The 24,321-nt window shown below is 36.9% G+C and overlaps 3 protein-coding genes, 1 non-coding gene and 1 pseudogene across 5 annotated transcripts in view; 1 reads left to right on the forward strand and 4 right to left on the reverse strand.

Moving 5' to 3' along the window:
* The window catches only part of LOC143538731 (uncharacterized), a 173,681-nt gene that overhangs the window by 22,256 nt on the left and 127,104 nt on the right, over positions 1-24,321 (reverse strand). The window lies entirely within an intron of this gene.
* Positions 6,496-7,629, reverse strand: LOC143535993 (ribulose bisphosphate carboxylase large chain pseudogene; annotated as a pseudogene).
* TRNAN-GUU (transfer RNA asparagine (anticodon GUU)) lies at positions 8,551-8,622 on the reverse strand. The gene has a single exon. It is a non-coding gene; the product is annotated as a tRNA-Asn (tRNA).
* On the forward strand, positions 15,210-18,381 carry LOC143538605 (glutamate receptor 2.7-like). Its single transcript, XM_077032126.1, has 4 exons — positions 15,210-16,900; positions 16,977-17,286; positions 17,361-17,764; positions 17,848-18,381. The coding sequence occupies exons 1-4, from the start codon at positions 15,338-15,340 to the stop codon at positions 18,361-18,363; spliced, it is 2,793 nt and encodes a 930-aa protein (XP_076888241.1). The 5' UTR covers positions 15,210-15,337; the 3' UTR covers positions 18,364-18,381.
* On the reverse strand, positions 18,550-23,981 carry LOC143538614 (exocyst complex component EXO84B-like). Of its 2 annotated transcripts, XM_077032139.1 has the most exons (7): positions 23,687-23,981; positions 21,756-21,853; positions 20,609-21,665; positions 19,544-20,059; positions 19,111-19,299; positions 18,887-19,023; positions 18,551-18,812 (listed from the first exon to the last, which is right to left on the reverse strand). In XM_077032139.1, exons 1-7 carry the CDS (start codon positions 23,849-23,851, stop codon positions 18,749-18,751), a joined length of 2,226 nt encoding a protein of 741 aa, XP_076888254.1. In that variant the 5' UTR covers positions 23,852-23,981; the 3' UTR covers positions 18,551-18,748. The 2 variants fall into 2 exon arrangements, with proteins under 2 accessions (XP_076888248.1, XP_076888254.1); XM_077032133.1 differs by having other exon boundaries at positions 18,550-18,812; positions 18,887-19,299.

A 24,321-nucleotide genomic window follows, 5' to 3' on the forward strand; every position in this document is an offset into this window, starting at 1 on the left:
TTTCTAGGACTGTTTTATAAATTCCGTTCCAGTTGCATATCTTAAAATAAGTTCAGTATCAATTTTTATTTCACCTATCTCATAGATTCCAGTCAGAGATTCATAGAATCGAAATTCCATCATTGCTAGATCTATAGGATTTTATTTGATATTTGATGGATAATGAGCCAGCCTAAATGGTATTTTTTTTTTAGAATTCGATATGGATGAATATAAATAACTTACAATTTCAAAATAATCCGGGATAGACGCAATGTCTACAATACCTGGATTATATAGCCAAAGGGAATACGCCGCGCCTAAAATCATCCCAAGCGCCGCTAATGTGGCTACTAAGCTATTTCTTTGGAAAGCTCCTACTAAGATGAGAAATTCCCCGATAAAGCTGCTAGTACCAGGTAAACTCTCATATTGGCCAAAGTGAAAAAGAAGAAAATGGTAGAGAAATTCGGCATGGCGCTCACTAAACCTCCGTAATATCTAACAAGTCGAGTCTTATGTCGGTCATATAGAACACCAACACAAAGAAAAAGGGCTGAAGAAACCAGTCCATGACTTAACATCAGTAGAATGCTACCTCCAATTCCCTGTATGTTTAGACTAAACATACCAATAGTCACCAGATTCATATGAGCTACTGAGGAGTAAGCAATGATCTTCTTAAGATCGATCTGTCTTAAAGTGGTCAAGGAAGTATATATTATAGCAATCGTGCTTAAAGTATAAATGAAAGGAGTGAAACAAAGTGTCGCTTCAGGAAACATGGGTATTGAAAATCTTAAAAAGCCGTAGGTTCCCAATTTTAAAAGAATTCCCGCCAAGATGACGGATCCTGCCGTAGGTGCCTCTACATGAGCTTCGGGTAACCAAATATGAACTGGTACCATAGGCACTTTGACGGTGAAAGAGGCGAAAAAAGCAATCCATAGAAAGATTTGGCGCCGCTCACTAAATTCTGTGGTTAATAAAATTTGTAAATCGGTGGTTCCTGTTTGGAAAAGAATCAACAGAATAGCTAATAGCATAAAAACAGATCCAAGTAAAGTATAAAGGAAAAGCTGATATGCTGCCTTGATCTTTCTTTGTCTCGAACCCCATACCCCTATAATAATGGTAGAGTAAGGGGTGGCCCCAAAGCGGAAATGACCGGTGGTGATTGGTCGAAGCTCCAGTAGGTAGCCACTCCCTTCTCAGGGAACCGTACGTGAGACTTCCGCATCATACGGCTCCATCCCGAGCTTCCGTCGTCGGCCTTGTCATTAGACCACTATCTATGCATGTATTTACAGCCTGGACTCTAGAATCTTTTGCTTCTCGGGGGGTGGCGAACAATGCTGCTTGCGTTGCGGGGGATGCCCGCCCGTAGGGCCCGGCCTGCTTCCCGCCCGAAAGAACCACTCACTAGCTAGCCGGACTAGTGGGGGCCTTTCTGGAGACATACTGAAAACCTTGCCTTTCGAACCAAACGCAACGCCCGTCTTCCAAATAAAAAGAAAAAGGGGGAAGAAAGATGGAGTGCAGCCTGTAGAGCACATGTAACGCACAGTCGGGTTGCTCACGCAGTGGATCTCTCTCTTTATCTATAGATATCTAAAAAGAGAGAGAGGTGTGAAAGTAATAGCTTTATGTTATGGCCGCCCCCCGGCTTACGGCCTTTACGCTACTACTACTGTGATTTAAATTGGTTTGATCTTTCCCAATCATCCTGACCGGAACTTGTACGCAGCACTTGTACGGAGGTGCATACATAAAGGGTTTGGAACTTTTTTATTATCTGAATCTTAAGAACATGACCCTACCCTATTCTCGAACCCTCTGCCGAGCTCCACCCTGCCCGCATTTTTTTGCATTTTGATTTTGCAATTTAGAAGGGCCAAAGAAATGTCTCCACCTGCTGCCAACAGTCTTTCTTCGGAATTCTACTGAACGGGTCGATCCTCCTCCCCCGTTTGTTTTAGCAACTTTTCCTAAGGTCTCCTCGCTAAGAGCTCCCCGACGACGACAGATGAAGCAACCCGCCTGCTGCGGCGGGGCGGCTTTTTTCTTTCACAAAAAGACCTGGATGATTATCCCTACCCTCGGTAGCTTACGAGTTTACGTCCATCCCTGGTCGGGTACAGTTTCCTTTTTCTTTCTCCCTTGTAGCCGTTACCCGAATTCGCGCAAGTGTGTCCACACCCCCCAAACTGACTTGACGAGGAATCCATTCTCGCGAACAAACACAACCCCTACACACACCTAGGAGCACCCCTTCCTGCATATCCATACAAGACCCGAGTAGGCGGGTCGAGGTCCTACGAGGTACCCACTACTCAGAGTACCCTCCCCAAAGGAAAAAGATGTGTTTATCAGGTTCGGTTCTTCTTAGTTGGGTTGGGCGGGTTCGACCAGAAATGCTATGCTTACACACAAGACTACCCCTCTTCCCGAAAGCTTCGCGGGGACTACTTTACGACGACGGACTACCGCCCGTAGGGGGTTTACTGCACAAGGCCCCTGCAGAGGAAAAGCTTTATCCCAGCGAATATAAGATGCTCAGCTCCGCACAACATAGGGATTAGCACGCTTTCGGGAAGAACATAGAATAGTAGAGGATCCAGCATGCGGAACACGGCGATCATTAGAAATTCGCGAATTAGAGATGCTGTAATATACTCTTTCCCATAACTTCTCATACCAGACCAACCCACTAAAATGCAAATAGGGATCAGAAATGTGGTCAATATCACGAAGAATAAAGAGATACCGTCTATACCCAAATAAAAATGGATGTTTTCATAAGGAAGCCATCGAAGGCTTTGTATAGAATAGAACAAGTAGTCACAAGTAGTCAGATGTAAGAGAATGTAGAGGAATTTTCTTTAGAATAGAAGGGTCTTGGTATATTACTTTTATTAGTATTAGAATCCAATCCCAATGGAGGATTTTCTATCGAAACAGAAGACTAGGTCTAAGTAAGGTATACTAAGCCTATTTTACGTTGTTGACAATGTTTACAATGAAACTTAGCATTAGCAAAGATATTAGTTTTTTCAAACTTTATCTTTTGCACAAAATTGGGGTTGGGTTAGGTTGGAGTTTTTAACCAGACTCGTGTTATGATACAAAATTCACTAGAATTGGATATACCAAAGAAGGGTAGTATAATTAACTCGTTGATTTCGGACAGGAAAAGAGGAAAATTCCATATGAATTTGACTACGAAGAGTAATGAGGAAAAGTTGGTTTTTTTATCCACAACTAGAAAAGGATCAATTGGGTCCATTGAAATGAAATGTGTTTTTGCTTTCCCAATGAATGGGCTTATAGGAATGATTGTCTTTTGATGAAGCAATCAGTCAGTTAAAACAATAACGAGGAAAATCAAATAAAAAAAGAGACAATTTTTTGTATTCGAATATTTATTCGTTTTTTTTTTGAATTGTTTGAATTGTATAGGGCTCTAGGGCTATACAGACTCGAACCGTAGACCTTCTCGGTAAAACAGATCAAACTTATTATTATCAAAATGATATGAACTGTTTCAAAGACCCAACATGCATTTTTTGTGCATTGGGCTCTTTCATTAACTGATAGAAATATCAGCTAGTCCGCCATTTTTATTTTTGACAGAAAAATAAGAAGATGGCTCCATGTGCTCTGAGTCATTATGTTGATTCAGATTCAGGAACACTACCAAAGTTTTTCAAGGGGGGTTATCTTGACGTAGGTTTGCCTCTGGCCTAGATTCACTTAAGTGAAATGAAGTCTCTATCGCTCTACTTAAAAATCAAATATGAAAACTTCATACACCTTAAAGTTCATAGGACGAAAAGAGGTTTTTTTGAGGCCCTGATACTCAGCCTAGCATTGAATAGACTAGGTATTCACCTTATCAATATATCAAATCAACGGTGGGGTCTGTTTGGCACCTAACTGGGCACCTAAATCGGACTGAACCCTTGTCAGGCTATTGTTCTCTTCTTCCCTCAAAGTTATCGAGTAAGACATCGATTTATCAATAAGATCAATTTTTTTGATTGCATGATGCACTCCCCTGAAAACATCGGCACTTGGGCCTAATTAAGAAAAGAGAACAAGAGAAGAAAAGCAAAAGCAAATACGACTTTCAGCCAGGCTGCTTCATTCAAGTCTAGGACTTAGGCAAGACTTATCAATCGAGTAGTTATAAAGCAGTTTAATCGCATTTAGCGTCTCTCACTTAGCTCTGATCTGGTGTCGTCGCTCACAGTCCAAGAAGAGTAGTCCTTTCATTGGCTAGGGGGATTACGCTTAATGGGATAGACCGATCATCGCTTCCTTCCTCTACTAGTTCTGGAGTCAAGCCAGCAAAGAAGTAGACTCTTTCCTTTTTCACTGGCTAGCATCATAGGGATATTCGACGTTTAATGAGATAGTATAGTTCTAGACTAAAGCTAGCAAAAAACAAGACTGAGGTCGATAGGGGCATTACTAGTAATTGCTAAGGTGCTTTATGAAGTATTAACCACGCTCATCTCCAGTCGCCTTTGTGATTTCATATACTATTCACGTATGCCATATCTCTTATTCAATCTTGCTATACGTCCAAGCTCTCCCCCATCGGTAGTTGGAAGCAGAACTGAGACTGGCTGTGACTGAAGGAAAAGGGAGCTAGGTGTGATAGGAGGGCACGGTTAAACAGGTAAGCGAAGGCTCTCTCTCTCGCTCTGTGGTCTTGTGTGAACTCCTTTCCGCCCATTATTGATCTTCACTCTAAGTGAGCATGTCAAAGCAGTTGAGGTGATAGCAATAGTAAGCAGGGAAGCAGAAGCAAAGAGATTTTAGCCATTTGCATCAAGCTCAAACTTCCTTCTTGCATGCGTGCCCCTCCAGAAGCACACACTATAATAAGAGGTAGAAATTCTTTAGTAGCGTATTCAATCAAGCGGGTAATTTTCTCCCCAACTACGGATCCCATACTACCCCCCATAAACTGAAAATCCATAACCGCAATTGCTACGTTAATACCGTCTAGTTGCCCTATGCCTGTTTGAACAGCCTCGGTTAATCCTGTCTTTCTTTGATAAGAGTCGATTAGATTTTTATAAGGCTCCTCCTCCGAATGAAATTCAATGGGATCCAGAGAGACCATGTCTTCATCCATAGGCTCCCAAGTACCCAGATCGATCGAAAGTTCGATTCTATCGGAACTACTCATTTTCAAATGATATCCACATTGTTCACAAAGATTCATTTTTGATTTAAAAAATTTCTTATAATTTAATCCATAACAATTTTCGCATTGAACCCACAAATGCTTGTATTTTTGAGTTACATCCAGATCAGTAGAACTTTCTAGAGCAGTAGAACTTTCCAGATCAATAGAACTTTCTCGTATAATTTGATCACTCGTTCTGGCATCCACGTTTTGACTACTATTTCCACTTTCACCACAAATGGAACTAGAAATGTAATTGTGACTGGAATTGTCACTGCCACTTACAGTGTAACTATCAATACAGATTTGAGACTGAAGATAACTGTCAATGCAACTATTCATGTGATTATTCCAAGTATACTGAGTATCATTCATGGAAGGATCATTCATGGAAGGATCATTGTCGGTCTTCTTACTCTTAGATCCATTATTCAGATAACTAGAATTCCGATAAAAAGAACTTGCTAGTTCACTACAAAAAGAAGGATCATTGTCAATCTCAAAAATTTGATTTTCAATATCAAAATATATAGAATAAATGTCCCCTTTATTCTCTTTAACTAAAAATGTATCATCAGAGATGAAATTCCGAATGTCCTTGACGCCAAAAGAAAGATCAACATTGCTGTAATTGTCATGACCACTCCAACTCTGAATGTTTTTATCCGTATAATTTATATTCGGATCTTGACTTTCGTTGGCATTTTCAATTTCAATAGGACCAAGACTGCCCGTTGATTTACTTAGCCTACATCTGTGTTCGAACTCCTTCTTAAATAAGATCGAATTGAACCAACATCTTTTCATATAGTTTTATTGCTCCATATTTGCATGAAAATACAATAGATGAATAGTCATTCGACGAAAAATCATTTATTTGAATTTTGAATATTGTATTTCCTATCAGGAATAAGCATATAAATACAATCACTAGAATTATTAACTAATAAGAAGTGTGAGTATTGAAAAAAGGATTTGTTCTCTCCACAAACCTACGAACAATTTTTTCGTAAAATCTCATCTAATAACTAATAATAAGTTAAGTTTCTATGACAATACGAATACGGAACAAAAAGGACAATATGCAGGATGGGTAGAAAGAGTTGTGATACCTGTCTCGATCCAGGGAAACTACAGGATCTAAAAGAATATCCCAATCCTAAGGATCCATAGGATTCATTGTGGATCCAATACAAAAATAGAAAGATTTGAGTTGTTTAGTCTTCGAGTTTTTATTTGAAATTTTCTATATCTATATAAGTATTTCTATATCTATATAAGTATGTAAAATATATGCATGTTGGATTCGGACTAAAAAGATTGGGCCGAATTTCATTGAAATTCAATGAAGAGAACGAACGTTATATCTTCTTATCCTTATCCAAAGTATCCGTTGCTTGGAATTTAATCAATAGTATCCACCGGAGCGAATTCAAATTTGATCTCCTTCCATACTTCACAAGCAGCAGCTAGTTCAGGACTCCATTTGGTAGCCTCACGGATAATTTCATTACCCTCAACAGCAAGATCGCGTCCTTCATTACGAGCTTGTACACATGCTTCTAGAGCTACTCGATTAGCTACAACACCAGGTGCATTTCCCCAAGGGTGCCCTAAAGTTCCTCCACCGAACTGTAGTACGGAATCATCCCCAAATATCTCGGTCAAAGCAGGCATATGCCAAACGTGAATACCTCCCGAAGCTACAGGCAGAACACCTGGTAGAGAGACCCAATCTTGGGTGAAAAAAATACCGCGACTTCTATCTTTTTCAATAAAATCATCACGTAGTAAATCAACAAACCCCAAAGTGATGTCTCTTTCCCCTTCAAGTTTACCTACTACGGTACCGGAATGAATGTGATCTCCACCAGACATACGTAACGCTTTAGCTAGTACACGGAAGTGCATACCGTGATTCTTCTGTCTATCAATAACTGCATGATGAATTGAATCAATCGTTTTGGCAGCATCTTAAACCTTAATATCAATCTTTCATAGCATACCTCTATCTATCATTTATGACAAGATCACGGAGGTTTCTTCTTGACTGTCTTAGTTTGATTGTAAGTTTTCTTTGCCGTCTTAGTAACCTTATCAGTCTTAGTTTTCTGATCGGGCTTGGTGGTCTTAGTTTTCTGTTCGGTTTTAGTATCCTTATCACTCTTAGTGAGATTGTTCATATGATTGCGTATCTCTTCAATCTGTCTTTTCATCTCAGATATCTCTCTATCTTTATCTGAAACGTGGCTTTTCATCTCACTATCCATCTGGGTTAATCTCTCACTGAGAATAGTACTATTTACCATATACTGATTCAATTCATTCCTTAGAAAGGATAAGATTATTTCACTATACTGGGGTGTAATGTTAGACAGATCTTTGATCTCTATTGGTTCTGTATCAACCCAGAGATCCTCTCTAAAGACTGCTAACCTCTTTGTCCCCATACTAATACCTATCTGGTATAGTACTTCTTTTTTATGAACAGTAAGTGTTTTCCAATCACGACCAAAGTTGTTTGTAACAAATGATAGGCCAGAGGGATGGGCTCCTTCGACTAATCAGTGATCCCTGGGCCTACCTAACACAGATGTCCCTGAAATAGGGGATTGGTTGATCGGAAAGCTCGGGCAGGAGTAGGACATTCCATACAATTCCGATTCGCTAGCCTCTCAACATTTTTTCATCGGGGTGAATTCTAAGGTTCCTTATTCCGGTTGTAAAGCGGAAGAAGAGGGAGAAGGGGCACAGCCCCACCAGCAGCCCACGTTTCCGACCCGAAAGGAATTGCAAATGAAAGAAGAATCTGTGTGTACTATCCATGGAGTGGAGTGAGTATTCGAAGGTTTGTCCAGTGCTAGAATAGATTAGGATAAAAAAATCCCTTTTTTTAGTATGCGTAATCAGAAGTGAGAAAAATATTTATTTTAGTTCTATTTTTTACATATTTATTTAAATATTTATATTTAAATATAAATATTTAAATGGTTACGGTTCGAAATGGAATGGACTTTTTATTTATTATTTATCGTAAATGAGTGAAGCATTACACATAGTATGCGTATGCCCGTCCCCCATCAGCGTATTTTTTTGTTTTACGCGCCCGTAACTCTTCCTCAGCCAGGATGGGGCAGAATAGCAGAGCAAGTACAAGTATTAGTAGCATAACAAAAACGCGTTCCTCGTCATTAATATGTTTGCTCGCAGCAATTGTGGCCTCTCGGTAGAATCGATGACTGCATCTTTGATGCACTGCTAGTACTAGTACATCTGAGAATTCTTAATTGGATAGTTGTAAATAGCCCCAGGGCTATGGAACAAAGGAGTATCCCGGACCTACACCGGGGTGTTGACGGCGATTTTCAAATCTCCTCAAATAGGATTCGAACCTACGACCAATCGGTTAACAGCCGACCGCTCTACCACTGAGCTACTGAGGAACAACGGGAGATTCGATCTCATAGAGTTCCATTCCCGTTCTCAACCCATGACCAATATGAGCTCGAAGCTTCCTTCGTAAATCCCGGAACTTCTTCGTAGTGGCTCCCCTCCATGCCTCATTTCATAGGGAACCTAAAAGTGGCTCTATTTCATTATATTCCATCCATGTCCCAATTCCATTCATTTAATATACTTTTGGTGTCATTCACATAACAGATGTCATTTCTAGTCTATCTCTTTCTATTTCTTTTCTATATATGGAAAGTTTCAAAATCATCATATAATAATCCAGAAATTGCAATAGAAAAGAAAAAGGGAGGTTTGTGATTATTTTGAAATCTTTTCTACTAGGTAATCTAGTATCCTTATGCATGAAGATAATCAATTCGGTCGTTGTGGTCGGACTCTATTATGGATTTCTGACCACATTCTCCATAGGACCCTCCTATCTCTTTCTTCTCCGAGCTCACGTTATGGAAGAAGGAGAAGAAGGAGCCGAGAAGAGGGTATCAGCAACAACTGGTTTTATTACGGGACAGCTCATAATGTTCATATCGATCTATTATGCGCCTCTGCATCTAGCACTGGGTAGACCTCATACAATAACTGTCCTAGCTCTACCGTATCTTTTGTTTCATTTCTTCTGCAATAATCACAAAAACTTCTTTTATTATGAATCTACTACCAGAAATTCAATGCGTAATCTCAGCATTCAATGTGTATTCCTAAATAATCTCATTTTTCAATTATTGAATCATTTCATTTTACCAAGTTCAATGTTAGCGAGATTAGTCAACATTTTTATGTTTCGATGCAACAGCAAGATTTTATTTTTAACAAGTAGTTTTGTTGGTTGGATAATTGGTCACATTTTATTCATGAAATGGATTGGATTGCTATTAGTTTGGATACGGAAAAATCGATCTATTCGGAACTACATTCGATCTAATAAATACCCTGTGTCAGAATTTAAAAAGTCAGAATTAAAAAAAAAGATGGCTGGTATCTTTAGTATTTTATTATTAGTTACCTGTGTCTACTATTTAGGCAGAATACCGTCACCTATTTTTAGTGATAAACTGAACGAGCTCGACAAAATGGAAGAAGAAGAAGTTGATTATATGTATGGGAATCAAGAAAATTTGAAGTTCAAAATACTTGAAAAAAAGAAAAAAAATGAAGAAAAATACTTTTTTTTAAAAAAAAAACCTATTCTTACTTTTTTTTTCGATTATAACCGATGGACTCGTCCATTACGATACATAAGAAAGATAAATAAAAAATTGAAAGGCTCTGTAAGAAAAGAAGCCTCACAATATTTTTTTTATACATGCCAAAGCGATGGAAAACAAAGAATATCTTTTACATATCCTCCGAGTTTGTCAACTTTTGGTGAAATACTAGCAAGAAGAATATCGTTGTTTACATTAGAAAAAATCTCCCCTGATGAACTATACGCCGAGTGGCTTTATACCAATCAAGATAAAAATAACAACTTAAATAATGAATTGATAAATAGAATTGAGGCCTTAGAGACAGTATTTTTTTCTCTAAATATACTTGAAACAAAGACTAGATTGTCTAATGCTGAGACGAAAAACAAAAAAAATTGCCTAGTGAAAATTTATGATCCCTTTTTGAATGGGATGTATCGTGGAAGAATGAAGAAATTTTTTTCTTCTTCAATCATAAATGAAACTTCGATAGAAAATTGCACAGAAAAAGCTGAACTAAATAAAATTCATGGTATCCTTCTTCCCTATCCTAATTCTCCAGAAAATGAACAGAAAATCGAAATATCAGAAAAAAAACAAGTCAAAATCGATTCAAATAATAGGTTAAAGTTTTCATTGAACGCAATTCTAACTAACCCTAAACGTGAAAAAAAATATATTGGAATAAACGAAATAGGTAAAAAACTCCCTCGATGGTCATACAAATTAATCAACGAGTTGGAACAATATTTTATAAAACGACGAAAAGAACAAGGCATAATGCAAGGGCTGGATCACCAGCTTCGAACAAGAAAATTTAAACATATAGCATTTTTAACTCGTTCCACACGAAGTTTTAAGAAGTCTAATTTCAAGAATTTTAATCTTTTTAAAAAATTTAATAGAGATTCGGGTTTTATAAGTTATTTGGAAGAACCAGATTTTCGTCGAGCCTTAATCAAAACCTCTAGCCGTCTTCAAAGGCGTAAAATGGTTATTTGGGGACCGTCTCAAGGAAATCCCCATTCCCCGCTTTTTTTGGAAAAAACGGAAGATTTTCCTTTTCCTATATCTGACCTAATGAAACTTTTTTTTTATTAGAGATTGGTCGGGCAAAAAGTCAGAATTCGAGATTTTAAATCAACAATTCCAAATAAAAAAAAACGACCAGGAAGACACAATATAATTCTGGGAGAACATTCCATATGCACAAAAATCAAGAAGTGTTCTGTTACTAGCTCAATCAATTTTTAGAAGATATATTAAATTACCCTTATTAATAATAGCTAAGAATATCGGCCGTATTTTATTGAGACAATCTCCGGAATGGTACGAGGATTTCCAAGATTGGAATAGAGAAATTTATCTAAAGAGTAGGTATAATGGTCTTCAATTTTCCAAAACAGAATTTCCTAAAAATTGGTTCAGCGAAGGTTTTCAAATCAAAATCCTATATCCTTTTCGTTTGAAACCTTGGCACAAATCTAAGCTACGACTCTCTAATAGAGATCAAAAGCAACAAGATGATTTTGATTCTTGTTTTTTAACAGTTTTTGGAATGGAAACGGAATATCCTTTTGGTCCTCCGCGAAAAACACCTTCCTTTTTTGAACCAATTTTGAAAGATATAGACTATAAAGTCAAAATAAGAAAATTTAATTTTAGAGTTCGAAGAGCTTTAAAAAAAATAAAAAAAAGAAGAAAAAGCATTAGTATTTGTAAAACAAATACTAAAAGAACTTTTAAAAGGAAAGAAATTTCCAGTATTTATACCGCGAGAAATATACAAATCAAATGAAACTGAAATAGAAAAGGATTTTATAATAAGCAATCCGATAATTCATGAATCACTTAGTCAAAATCGAACTACAGGTTTCACAAATTATTCACAGGCAGAAGAAGAAATGAAACATAGAATTAATAAAAGAAACACAATCATAAATCAAATAGAAATAACGAAAAAAAAAAGAATAATGGAAAATCACCGCCAAAAATTTGGAAAATATTCAAAATAAAAAATATTGAATTATTAATTCAATTTTTCTTTGAAAAGATATACATAGATATCTTTCTATGTATCATTAATATGCACAGAATCGCTCTACAACTTTTTATGGAATCAACAAAAAAAATTATTAAGAAATACATTGACAATAACGAAACAAATCAAGAAAAGGAAAAAAAATAAAATGGACTTTATTTCGACTATCAATATAAAAAAGGCTTTCGATAATCTTAGAAATAGTAAGGGGAAGTCACATATTTTTTTTGATTTATCTTACTTGTCACAAAAATATGTATTTTTCAAATTATCACAAACCCAGGTTATTCACTTCAATAAGTTCAGATCTATTCTTCAGTATAATGGACCGTCTTTTTTTCTTAAGAATGAAATACACAAACTTTTCCGTTTGTGTTAATGAAATACACAAACCCAGGTTATTCACTTCAATAAGTTCAGATCTATTCTTCAGTATAATGGACCGTCTTTTTTTCTTAAGAATGAAATACACAAACTAAAAATAGACTAGGATAAAAAAAATCTTTTACTGCCAGATGCTTCCGGATAGATTAGTATGCGTAATCAGAATAGAAATAAATATTTCAGAATAGAAATAAATCCCTTTTTTTAGCTTTTCATTTCATTATTGAATTCTTTATTAGTATTAGAATATTTAGTGATCAAATTTTGATTTACAACGTTTCATAACGCATGATTGGCCAAATCATTGATACAAACAATATCCAAATACCAAATCCGCCTTCTAGATAACCTTCGCGAAATAGAAGAAACTCTTGGAAAGGTCAAGGAAAAAACTTGTTCTTCTTCTGTAAAGAATTCTTCCAATAATTGCGAACCGAATCTTTTCAAAAAAGCAAGTACAGTACTTTTATGCTTACGAGCTAAAGTTCTAGCACAAGAAAGTCTAAGTATATATTTTACTCGATACAAACTCTTTTTTTTTGAAGATCCACTATGATAATGAGAAAGATTTCTGTATATACGGCCAAAGCGCGCAATAATATCAGAATCTGAGAAATCAGCCCAAATCGCCTTACCAATAGGATGCTCCAATGCGTTACAAAATTTCGATTTAGCCAATGATCCAACCAGAGGCATAATTGGAACAATACTATCAAACTTCTTAATAGCATTATCGATTAAAAATGTATTTTCTAGCATTTGACCGCGTACCATTGAAGGCTTTAGCCGCACACTTGAACGATAACCCAGAAAGTCAAGGGAATGGTTGGATAATTGGTTTATTTTTATATAAATCCTTCCTGGGTGAGACCACAGGTAAAAATAAGATTTCCAGAAATTGACAAAGTAATATTTCCATTTAGTCATCAAAAGAAACGTCCCTTTTGAAGCAAGAATTGCTTTTCCTTGATACCTAACATAATGCATGAAAGAATCTTTGAACAACCATAAATTAACTTGAAAAGGTAAAGAAGTATTCGCAGTCAACTCATTAAATAAAGTACGGAGCTAGATCAGTTGCCGATATCTCTCTTGCTTGCGTCAAAAAGCGATGACTTCGGTTTCGGTTTCGCCTAAAAACCGAACCAGACCGTGTGTTCGTGCACAGCCATGGTATCCGATAAAAATGTAAAAAAAATTCTACACTAATTATGCACTTCGCCAAGAAAGTTAATGTCTTCAAAAATCAGCGGTGAAGCCCCATTGCACGTGTCCATTCGTGGCTGTTTTTAACGGACGTGTTCGTCGGACAATGGTTATGGATGAGCTGTATGTGTGGGCCGTTTCTAGAATATATATCTTTTGTTTAGTTGACTTGATTTTGGTGTACCGAGAGGAGGAAGAAGAAGACAATGTGGGTGGTATTAATTTCAAGTTTTCAGCCAATTGTGTTTACGGGCTCGACCAATTTTTGTTTTTTTCTTTAATTTCTTTAGTTCGAATTTTAAGCAAATTTATTAATTAATAAATATATAAATATTTATATATATTTGAATCTTATTAAATTATAAATAGCTAATAGTTTGTTATCAATAAAATTAACATTTTTTTATATTAATTTAGTTTATTACACTTATGTATGTAACAAAAAAATTTATGGTGATGCTGATAAGATTTTTTTAGAATGGATGGTATTGTTTAAGAAATGTTCACGTAAAATTTAATATCGTTTGTTGGATGACTAGGCACGTCTTTCTTCTTTTTTTTTTTTTATCTTTTTTTAGTTTTGTGGATGTTATGATTGTTCTTTTTGTAAACTTCATGAACCGCTAATCCGATCTTATGTCTTTGATAAAGATGGGATTGTGATCAGCAGATATCTTGTTAACTTATGTGTTATTTGTCAATAGTCAATAACTGAGATTATTTAAGTCCAATAAATTAATAAAAAATGATATATTAGCAAACGAACACAAATATACATATACATGAAAAGAAAATTCTATTTAACATATTGTGTTATTATCCTAGTTGATATAAAACATGTTATTTCTTCCACTATTTACATTTACGAGACATAAGCTCTTTTATCTTTTCAAGTTGTTATTTTATATACATGATACCAACTTGATGTCCAAAAACATTTTGTCTATTCTTTTAAGTTGACGGGTCTGAAACAGTGCAATCCTATTCACACTTTCATGGTTTTTGTTTTATATGTATTATTATATGAAAACGAATTTCATAGAATCGGGTTGTAGATTCTTTTACTTTATCTTGTAAGATTCCTTACAAATTAGTTTTATCTCAACCGGCATTTGAGAGAAAGTAAAGATCAATCTCAAGTTTTGACCAGGTTTTATTGCAGTGGGTATTTGAACGACAGGTTTTACTCATAACAAGAGATGGTGGGCTTAAACCACCCAGCACTATCTGCGATTACGGGCATATGAGTCGAAGCATTTTTGCTATTGGATTGCCTAGATAGTTTCGTTGTAGAATCATCGTCAATGAGCTTTAGCTCAACTAACAATGAAAATAAAGTGAAAATTTGAGATGGATGTCACATATATCAAGTTCGAATCCAATCTTAACCGGGTTTTATCATAGTGAGTCTACGGTTGACGGGTTTTCCCTGAAAAACAAAATGATAGGCTTACGCTACCTAGCACTGCCTGCGATCACGAACGTATCTTATCGTTTAAAAACGAAAGAATCTTCACGCATCTTGTAAGACACGCCATGCACGTCATGGGACATAGGACATTGTCAAACAAGTATTAATTGCAGGATTTGTCATTTTTTAGAAAAGAATCAGTCCGACTTTTTAACTGAGAAACTACATGGCTGTTTCGCATGCATATATAATATTTAATGTCTGATTTGACTTATATTAAAATATAAATAAATAAGTGGCTCAATCTATTTCTTTTAACTCTTTAAGCAAGCAAAAAACTGCATAAAGGGTTGACCAAATCATATTCACTTCTTTCATCAAATTCCTTTCAAACTTTTCTACTTACATCCACTTCATTCTGATATGCTTCAACTTTTACAAACACATTAATATCATCCATGATGATTAATTCTCATCATATGTTAATCTTTGTTCATATTATCATAAGCTTGTTATGTCTGGTACACTGCAAAACAAATGTAGAGATAGGAGTGATACTAGATATGAATACCAGTGTTGGCAAGATGAGCAAGACTTGCATTTCGATGGCGATAGACGATTTCTATCGAAAGCATGACAACTACACGACGGTAATCCGCCCACACTTTAGAAATTCGAAGCAAGATAATGTTCACGCAGCTTCTGCAGCGATCGACCTGTTAAAAAACGTTCAAGTCATGGCGATTATGGGACCGACGACATCTGCACAAGCGGATTTTGTTATCGATATTGGTGATAAATCAAAAGTACCAATTATCTCGCCTGCTACGAGTCCTTCTCTTTCGTTAACCGATAATTTGTATTTTGTCCGGTCTGCGCATGATTCGACGTCTCAGCTTAAGCCCATTGTCGATGTGATCAAGTACTTTAACTGGAAGGAAGTTGTGTTTGTGTATGAAGATGATGAGTATGGAAGAGGGCTTGTTCCGTATTTATCGGATGCGATGATGAATATTAGTACTAAAGTTATGCACCAGACAGTTATACATCCGTCGGCTTCTGACGATTGGATTCGTTCGGAGCTTTATAAGCTAAAGACGATGCAGACTCGGGTTTTCGTGGTGCACGCGTTACCGGAGTTGGCCTCTCGGTTGTTCAAGAGAGTGAAGGAAACCGGGATGATGGAAGAAGGGTATGTTTGGATCATAACCGAGGTGATCACGAGCCGTTTGCATGGTTTCGATCGTGCGGATATTGAGTCGTCGCTGCAAGGAGTAGTTGGTGTGAAGTCGTATATCCCCAGGTACAAGCTAATCGAGTTTGAGAAACGATGGAAACGGGAATTCTGGAAGCAGTATCCGGAGGACGATCCGACAGAATTGGACATGTTTGGGATATGGTCGTATGATGCCGTTTTTGCATTAGCAATGGCGGTTGAAAAAGTCGGGAATGAAATCAATACGACTTTCAAACGAGTCAAACGAGACTCTCGGGAACTAATAAGCGATTTGGATGCCATTGGAGTTTCGGAAATGGGACCGAGTCTCATTCGGTTGATCCGAAACACACAGTTCGGCGATTTCCATATCGTTGATGGACAGTTGCAACCGTCGGTGTACGAAATAGTGAATGTTATAGGTAAGGGGGAGAAATCAATCGGGTTTTGGAGTCCAGAAACTGGGATCTCGAAGACATTAACCAATCAAATGAAGGTTCTTAAGCCGGTCATGTGGCCCGGTGACACCTATGTTATCCCTAAAGGCTGGGAGATGCCGACAAACAATGCAAACATATTAAGAATCGGTGTTCCAGCAAAAGGCGGGTTTGCTCAGTTTATAGATGCCAACACAGACCCGCAAACCAAACAAGTTGTCGTCACGGGCTTCTGTGTGGACGTTTTCGATGCGGTCGTTGGCGAGTTGCCTTACGCAGTCAAATATGAGTACATACCTTTTGTTACTCCAGATGGCATGAAACCAGCAGGAAGCTATACTGATCTTGTTTTCAATCTCTCTGATGGGGTAACAAAATCAAATAGATAATTTGTTCATTTGTAATATAAAATGTTGGCTGGATCTAATCCTTTAATGTTAACAGAAATTCGATGCGGTGGTTGGAGACATCACGATACTTGCAGACCGCTCGGATCGTGTCGACTTCACATTACCGTACACCGAGGCGGGGGTTTCATTGATAGTTCCAATCAAAGATGAAAGAAAGAGTGCATGGATCTTCATGAAGCCCTTAAAGACAGAGCTTTGGATAACAACTGGGGCGTTTTTCATATACATCGGATTCGTGGTATGGTTCATCGAGCATCGCGTAAACGAAGAGTTCCGAGGCACCAGTGAAGACCAAGTGGGAATGCTCTTGTGGTTCTCCTTCTCCACAATTGTTTATGCGCACAGTAAGTGTGTGTTTACACACACAAATACACACGTACACCTTCGACTTTTACTAATTTGATTATGGATTGTGTAGGGGCGACGTTGATCAGCAACTTATCGAGATTTGTGGTGATCGTGTGGGTGTTCGTGGTGTTGGTTCTGACCTCGAGCTACACCGCGAGCTTGACATCTATGTTAACGGTTCAACAGCTTCAACCTAGTTACACGGACATCTATGAGATTCTGAGAAACGGAGAATCGGTAGGATACCAAGAGGGTTCGTACGTCAGGGATATGTTGAAAGGGATGAATTTTAGTGATGACCAGTTAAAAGTCTACAGCACGTTTGAGGATTACAATAACGCCCTTGCGTTAGGAAGTAAAAACGGTGGGGTTTCCGCGATTATGGATGAGGTTCCATATATTCGAGTCTTTTTGGCCAAATATTGTAACTACACCATGACAGGTCCCGTCTACAAAACCGCAGGCTTCGGTTTTGTAAGTTTTGTTCCATATATCGATTCCAATCGAGGACTACATACCTTATGATAATAATAGTATTGTTACTATTGTATCTGCAGGCATTTACAAAAGGGTCCTCGCTGGTTCACGACATGTCACACGCGGTCTTGAAAGTAACAGAGGAGAAAATGTTGAATATTTCCAACCAATGGTTCGGAACAGCAGACAGCTGTGACCAGCAGAATGGACCTAAAGTCAACTCTGACCAGCTCAGGCTCGATAGTTTCAAGGGGCTATTCCTTATTGCCGGGTTATCGTCAACCTTGGCTTTCCTGATTTTCTTCTTCAGGTTTTTGCATCAAAACAGAGAAATATTGTCGTCACAAGATTCATTTAGCCAAAAGATTGCTGCAATTCTGAAAACATTTGATGTTAAGGATGAGTCCAGAAAGTCAAACCATGAAGTAGTTGAGGAAGTCAACAACAACAACAGCAATATTAATAATAGTCCAGCAGTTAGTGTGTTTCATCAAGAAGCGGGAATGTTCTCTCATGATGAAGGGTTTTCTACAGCTCCCGGGACTCCTTTTCATGACACGATACAAGCCCTAGAAATTGCACCTAATACTCCTTGATCTTACATACTTACACCCCTAGTTAGTAACTTAATATCCACTGTTAGTTTTATAATACAGGCTTCTAGATGTCTATTCTAGCATTTGTATAAAGCACCATCCTAAGAATCAAAGTTGTGCATATCCAGTTAGTTTGTCTATGATACTGTTATATCACATCCATTTAATCAAAGAATACCATAGATTTGTACTCAAAAGATGGGGTAAAAGACAGATATACACGCTGGAATATTCTAAAATGAAACATAAAATTCTATGATTACAAAACAAATATGTTGCAGATACCAGATATACAAGAGGGGAATTAATCTGCTTACGAACTGCCATGCGATCGGAAGGATGATACGGCTGCTTAGATCCCGTTCCCATTGGCTAGTCTTGACTTCTAGCTCAACCTATCTATCGCGCCTTGACATACCTCATCGAACCACTCATCCTCCGGAAGCACACTGCCACAAAAAAATTAATGTTAAAAATAATGTAAAATGAGTATTTCAGTATTTTGCAGATACTTTACACTAACCTGTATGGATCTATTCCCGTTGCAGAGAAGGCTACAAGTGCCTTATTTATAATCCCATTCACAGCTTGTTTTAAATTTCGAGATAAGTAACGCCCTTGGGAAGCAAATAACATGACAAACTTCATGTCCAAATAAAACTGCAAATTTGCAAGACAAAAAACGATTAAACAAAAATACATAATAAATAAATATATAAATAAATTATGTCCCACGCTCCTACATACCTGTTGAAGGCCACGTGGACCTAAAGGCGTCGGTCCTTCTAAAATATCTTCCCAAAAGGTTTGGTCTTCCGAAAGCCATAAGATGACGGTTTCTGTAAGCCTCATAAACAACAATGTTGAAAAACGTTCCCTTCCAACAAACATTTTTGTTGCTATAGCAGACATCCTGTAAAGCTTGGCATACAGCTCCTAAAACAATAACAAAACCCTCGGATTAATCTTTATCTGATAACTATAAACCAACAGTTACAATATTGTAGGGGAGGAATCATGAGAAAACTCTTCTTCGTGAAAAACTAAAAAACTCCATACTGCATATATGCAGTACTAATATCATGTGTGTAGTATGATAGTGTATATATAGTATGGAGTTTTTTAGTTTTCTCACGAAGAATGTGTTTTCTCGTGATCTTGTCCCTATTGTTGTATGTACCTGAAATATTGGAGAAGGGAACCATTCTATTTCCTCAACTCCTTCATCCATGTTTATATACATTTCTGCAGCTAAATGAGTATCACCATCTTCAGTAAAAATAAGATATAGGGCATGTTGTCTGCAGAAACTATCTTTCAATCTATCTACAATGCTTGCAAGGCGTCTTTTCCATTCCCGTTGCTCGGAATTTCGGTTTTGTCGATCTGAAGGTCGTCTGCGAGGGTCATCATTGTAAATTGCTTGAACTGTAGGGGTAAGTTTCATGGCTGCACGAGGTAATAGTTCATCGGCTAACAATGATGCATTTGAAAGTAATGCCATTTGCTGACTTTCGGTCTCGGCCATCTTAACTATTTTATTCCTGGATCCTTCATAGTTCAATTCTTCTTCCATGGAGCCCGGGAGTGCTCTAATGAGCATGCTAACATATGAATCGAATACGTGGAATAATCCCTCCAACATTTTGCCTCCTAACTGCATGCTTAGCAATGGCCCAACATCCTCAAAGAAATCCTGCATCATGCAACATGAGTTGATGTCAAGGTGGCACAATAATAGTACTGCAAACAAACCGAGCGATGGTTCATTTAAGACACGAACAACTTTTATTGCATGTTTAATTTAATGAATGAACGTGGATACATGTCCCATTCGTTCATTATGTTCATGGATTGTTGATGTCCGTTTATGTTCATCATCTATGTTTGTTTATTTATGTTCATTCACATCCATGTTGGATAAATTATGTGGTAATAGGAATGTTCAGTATCCGAATCAATTCAAATAAGCGAAATTCTATGTGGTGATGATTGTATTTAGACTTAAATTTGGATATTGTTGTTTACTTCTAGTTGGTGCTCATTTGTGCACACTTATGTTTGTTAGTGTCCGTTTATGTTTCGTTTAGAATATTAATAAGCTAACATAAACTAACATGAACACGAACACGCTCATTTTCTTAATGAACGAAACACGAACACGAAAATATATCAATTTAAGTGTTCACCTGTTTGTATACAGACCTAAATAAAACCACACAAATGCCATGACTAAAATACTCACCTGGACCATAGAATTGAACCTTTGAGCACTACTCGAGAGTTTATGTTGATAAGCTGTTATGGTATTAATGGATGTACCCGAAGCCCTTCCAGAAAGACGTGTAACAGCTGGTGAAGAAGAAAGATCCCAATCATCAGCAGCAGCCAAAGCAGCAGTACTCTCTTCAATCCGTTTCAAATTCGCATCAAGTGCCTGTTCAACACTCGGTCTAAAAAGCTTCAAAAGCACAGGACAAAGTGCCAAACCACGAGCTTCCAACAAAGAACAATGTCTCAAAGCTATTTGCACACATTCAGCAGCAGCCCTTAATCCACCAGCAGCGGCAGATGAAGCTAGCGCGTGTCGTTTAACAAGAACCGCAAAGTCTTCAGTTTGTTTTGTAGCCCACATCACAAGCTCAGAGCTATAAGCCGGTTCATTCCCAAAAATGGCATTCGCATCAGTTGCTGTTTGAGCAATAACAGAAAACACCAGTTGTGAAATAGCTGCTGTGTATGCTCCACCAAATGATGTACTTGAAGGACGAAGATTTTGCATGTCGGATTGAAGCCTCTGGGAGTGTGATTGGAGTAAAAGACTGTGGGCCCGTGGGCCATCTCCGAGTTTTTTAAGAGCAGTAATAGCTGCACGCAGCTCACCGCCACGTGTCGTTGGTTGTGAAGCAGCATCTGCAAGCTGATTGGCTAATTTTTGCCTAGATTCAGTTATGGCAGTTTGGAGAGATGTTAATAAAACAGGGCTCAGTGAGTTTTTTCTTGTCGCTTCAGAAGCTACATGTTCTCCTTCATCAAGGATAGTTAAAGCTTCGTCTACTCGTCTTTCAGCTATCAAAACATCGAGGGTATCAGGGAAATCGATTAACCAATTCTCTAAGTCTGAAGGATCTCGGTCCACGTCAGCAGACAAACCGTTTGAAAGCGAACCACGTGGGACGGTGGAAGATAGCGATTCCTCATGGACCCCGTCAGCCAGACCATGAATTAATGTAGCCTGAGTAGATAGTAGGTTTCTTATCGACAGTAGTTCACCTTCTAAGTCTGATATCTCTTTTGACGTGCTGAAATATTTGCAACAATTAACCAAACATCAATGGAATATAACTAACCAACATCTTTTCAATCTATTAATACTTCTGAAAGGGACCCACCGTATGAATGCTGTGTAATTAGCGTATACACTCCTACGCATTTCCTCTGCAGAAGCTCTCTTTAGATCCACAAGATACGAGCATAATTGCCTTATCTCCTGGTAAGTAGATGAAGGATATGTAAGTAATAATAAAACAACTAATCAACAAATAAAGTATGCATAGTATAGTAGATAATGTTTCAAGTTACTTTAAACATATTATATGTATAGATAATGTTTCAAGTTACTTTAAACATATTATATGTACATTCTTCATATGCCAGCTGCATCTAGATTCTAGGGTTTGGAATTTGTCAGACTGCCAAACACAATCATATGAAATAGCATTCATATCTTGCATCATTATATCCTATCTACCATTTCCAAAGTGTAGTCATATACACATACACACCTGCTAATGTTTGATAATATTATATATGTTCTGCGTTTAACATACATGATTCATATTATGTCAATATATTTGATATTTGATGATCTAGACTGTTAGCAGTTAGCACAGATAACTAGAAAACAACCCTACTTCAATCAAACTCAGTAACTCCATCCCTATTGCTCATGATATACACACACATATACAATTTTATATCATTATATGTTAATCTATATACTTTTTTTTAATTTTAAGATTTGTGAATTCTGTTTCCAACTCTACAAGAACAGAATTATATATAAATTCAACTTCTACTAACAACCAAATGTTACTACTACTTACTGGTATAAGCTACCTACTATTAATAACATCCAGACATGTGATAATAGAATATACAAAATATCCGAGATTTTGACAGGATCACTACCTTCCAGAGTATAGCATCATATGTCTCACAATAAATGAATTATCATATAGAATATAATCACATATCATGAAATAGCATTCATATCTTGTGTCAACACATCACTTCTATCTTTTCTTAAGTGTATTAATAAACACATAAACACCTGCCTACATTTTACAATATAATACATATTCTTCATTTAACTATATTCATATTGTGTCAATATAACTGATATTAATGATCTATCCTGTATTCCTGTCTCCATCAAATGCAAACGCAGCATACTTAGACATCACCGATAATTCTCGAGTTCTTTATAACTTAATACTAACTTCAGTTTAACTTAGTAACTCCATCATTATATATGCATGGTGTATACAGGCAATACTCATCCAAAATCTAAATATATTAAACTTAGGGGAAAGTTAACATATATAAATCAAATTAGCATGCTAACTGTGAGAATCAAGTAGTGTAATTATATATAAAAGTAGTGTAAATTGTAATTATGTAATTACACTACTTGTATATATAATTACACTACTTGATCCTCACAGTTAGCACACTAATTTAATTTATATGTTAACTTTCCCCTAAGTTTAATATATCTAGATTTTGGATGAGTATTTCCTGTATGCACCATGAGTGTATAAGGATGGAGTTACCGAGTTAGGTTTAAGTCAGTATTAAGTTATCAAGAACTCGAGAATTATCGGTGATGCCTAGGTATTCTGCGTTTGCATTTGATGGAGACAGGATAGATCATCAATAACTATGTTGTAATTACACTATGTTGTATATATAATTATACTACTTGATTCTCACAGTTAGCACGTTAATTTAATTAATATTTAACAATTAGGCCTTATTTATATACCAAACCGCAATATAATCGATATAATAATTTACAAAACATGAAGCAATATGAGAACACAAACCTTCACGTTCAACGAATTATACTTGGATTTAACAAACCTATGCATCACCGATAACTCTCGAGTACTCAATAACTTAATACTAATGGTGTATAACTATATACACTATACAATTTATACTCATCCACTATCCAAATACATTAAACTTAAGCAATTCGAAACCGCAATATAATCGATATAATAAGTTATAAAACATGAAGCAATATGAGAGCACAAACCTTCTCGTTCAACGAATTACACTTGGAGTTAACAAACGCATCGGCGTCAAACTTATCAGACTTGAAGATATTGAGATTCTCCTCTAGCTTAGGTCCGGTGTCTTTATTATTATTATTGCTATATAATGAGCCGCCTCGTGACCTGGATGATGTTTTGGAAGTCATGTTGATGGTGAAATGAGATTGAATGACGAATGGCTAGGGTTTGAATTAGTAGATGTATGTAGATCTGAATGAAATTGGAGAGGATTGTGATTGGTTGATGACGGATCAACGCCGGATGTTCGCCGGAGAGTAACGGAAGTTAGTTAGTTGGTACGACAGGTTTAGACTGTTTAGACGATTGTATATGTTTGTATTTTCTTTTGAAATGCTTCGACGGGCTATTGAACCACCCGATTATATTTGTTCTCGAGTAATACTTTATACTTTCTTAAAGAGAAAATTCCCGGAATGTATATCCCTTAGGTTATTCAAACACCATATAGGTTATTTGAACACTAGGTGCGCCAATACGACTCGTATAGGTACAAAAGTATGTTTTTTTGTGTCTAAGTATGTCAGACGTTGTCCCCTTGTATCTTATAGCCCCTATACGAGTTGTATAGGGCTATATGACTCGTATAGAACCTATT

Source organism: Bidens hawaiensis, unplaced genomic scaffold, assembly GCF_021521415.1.
Source record: "Bidens hawaiensis isolate Kalapana, Puna unplaced genomic scaffold, B.hawaiensis_p1.1 tig00000780_1, whole genome shotgun sequence".
NCBI classification, from domain to species: Eukaryota; Viridiplantae; Streptophyta; class Magnoliopsida; order Asterales; family Asteraceae; genus Bidens; species Bidens hawaiensis.

What these genes read in the sequence shown, in the direction of transcription:
- LOC143538605 (XM_077032126.1), top strand. Translation starts at nt 15,338, where the DNA reads ATGATGATTAATTCTCATCATATGTTAATCTTTGTTCATATTATCATA. An exon ending in TTTTCAATCTCTCTGATGGG is followed by an intron (nt 16,901 to 16,976) that starts GTAACAAAATCA and finishes TAATGTTAACAG; the next exon opens with AAATTCGATGCGGTGGTTGG. An exon ending in CACAATTGTTTATGCGCACA is followed by an intron (nt 17,287 to 17,360) that starts GTAAGTGTGTGT and finishes TGGATTGTGTAG; the next exon opens with GGGCGACGTTGATCAGCAAC.
- LOC143538614 (XM_077032133.1), bottom strand. Translation starts at nt 23,851, where the DNA reads ATGACTTCCAAAACATCATCCAGGTCACGAGGCGGCTCATTATATAGC. An exon ending in GGTTCAATTCTATGGTCCAG is followed by an intron (nt 20,060 to 20,608) that starts GTGAGTATTTTA and finishes TGCATGATGCAG; the next exon opens with GATTTCTTTGAGGATGTTGG. An exon ending in ACGGGAATAGATCCATACAG is followed by an intron (nt 18,813 to 18,886) that starts GTTAGTGTAAAG and finishes TTTTTGTGGCAG; the next exon opens with TGTGCTTCCGGAGGATGAGT.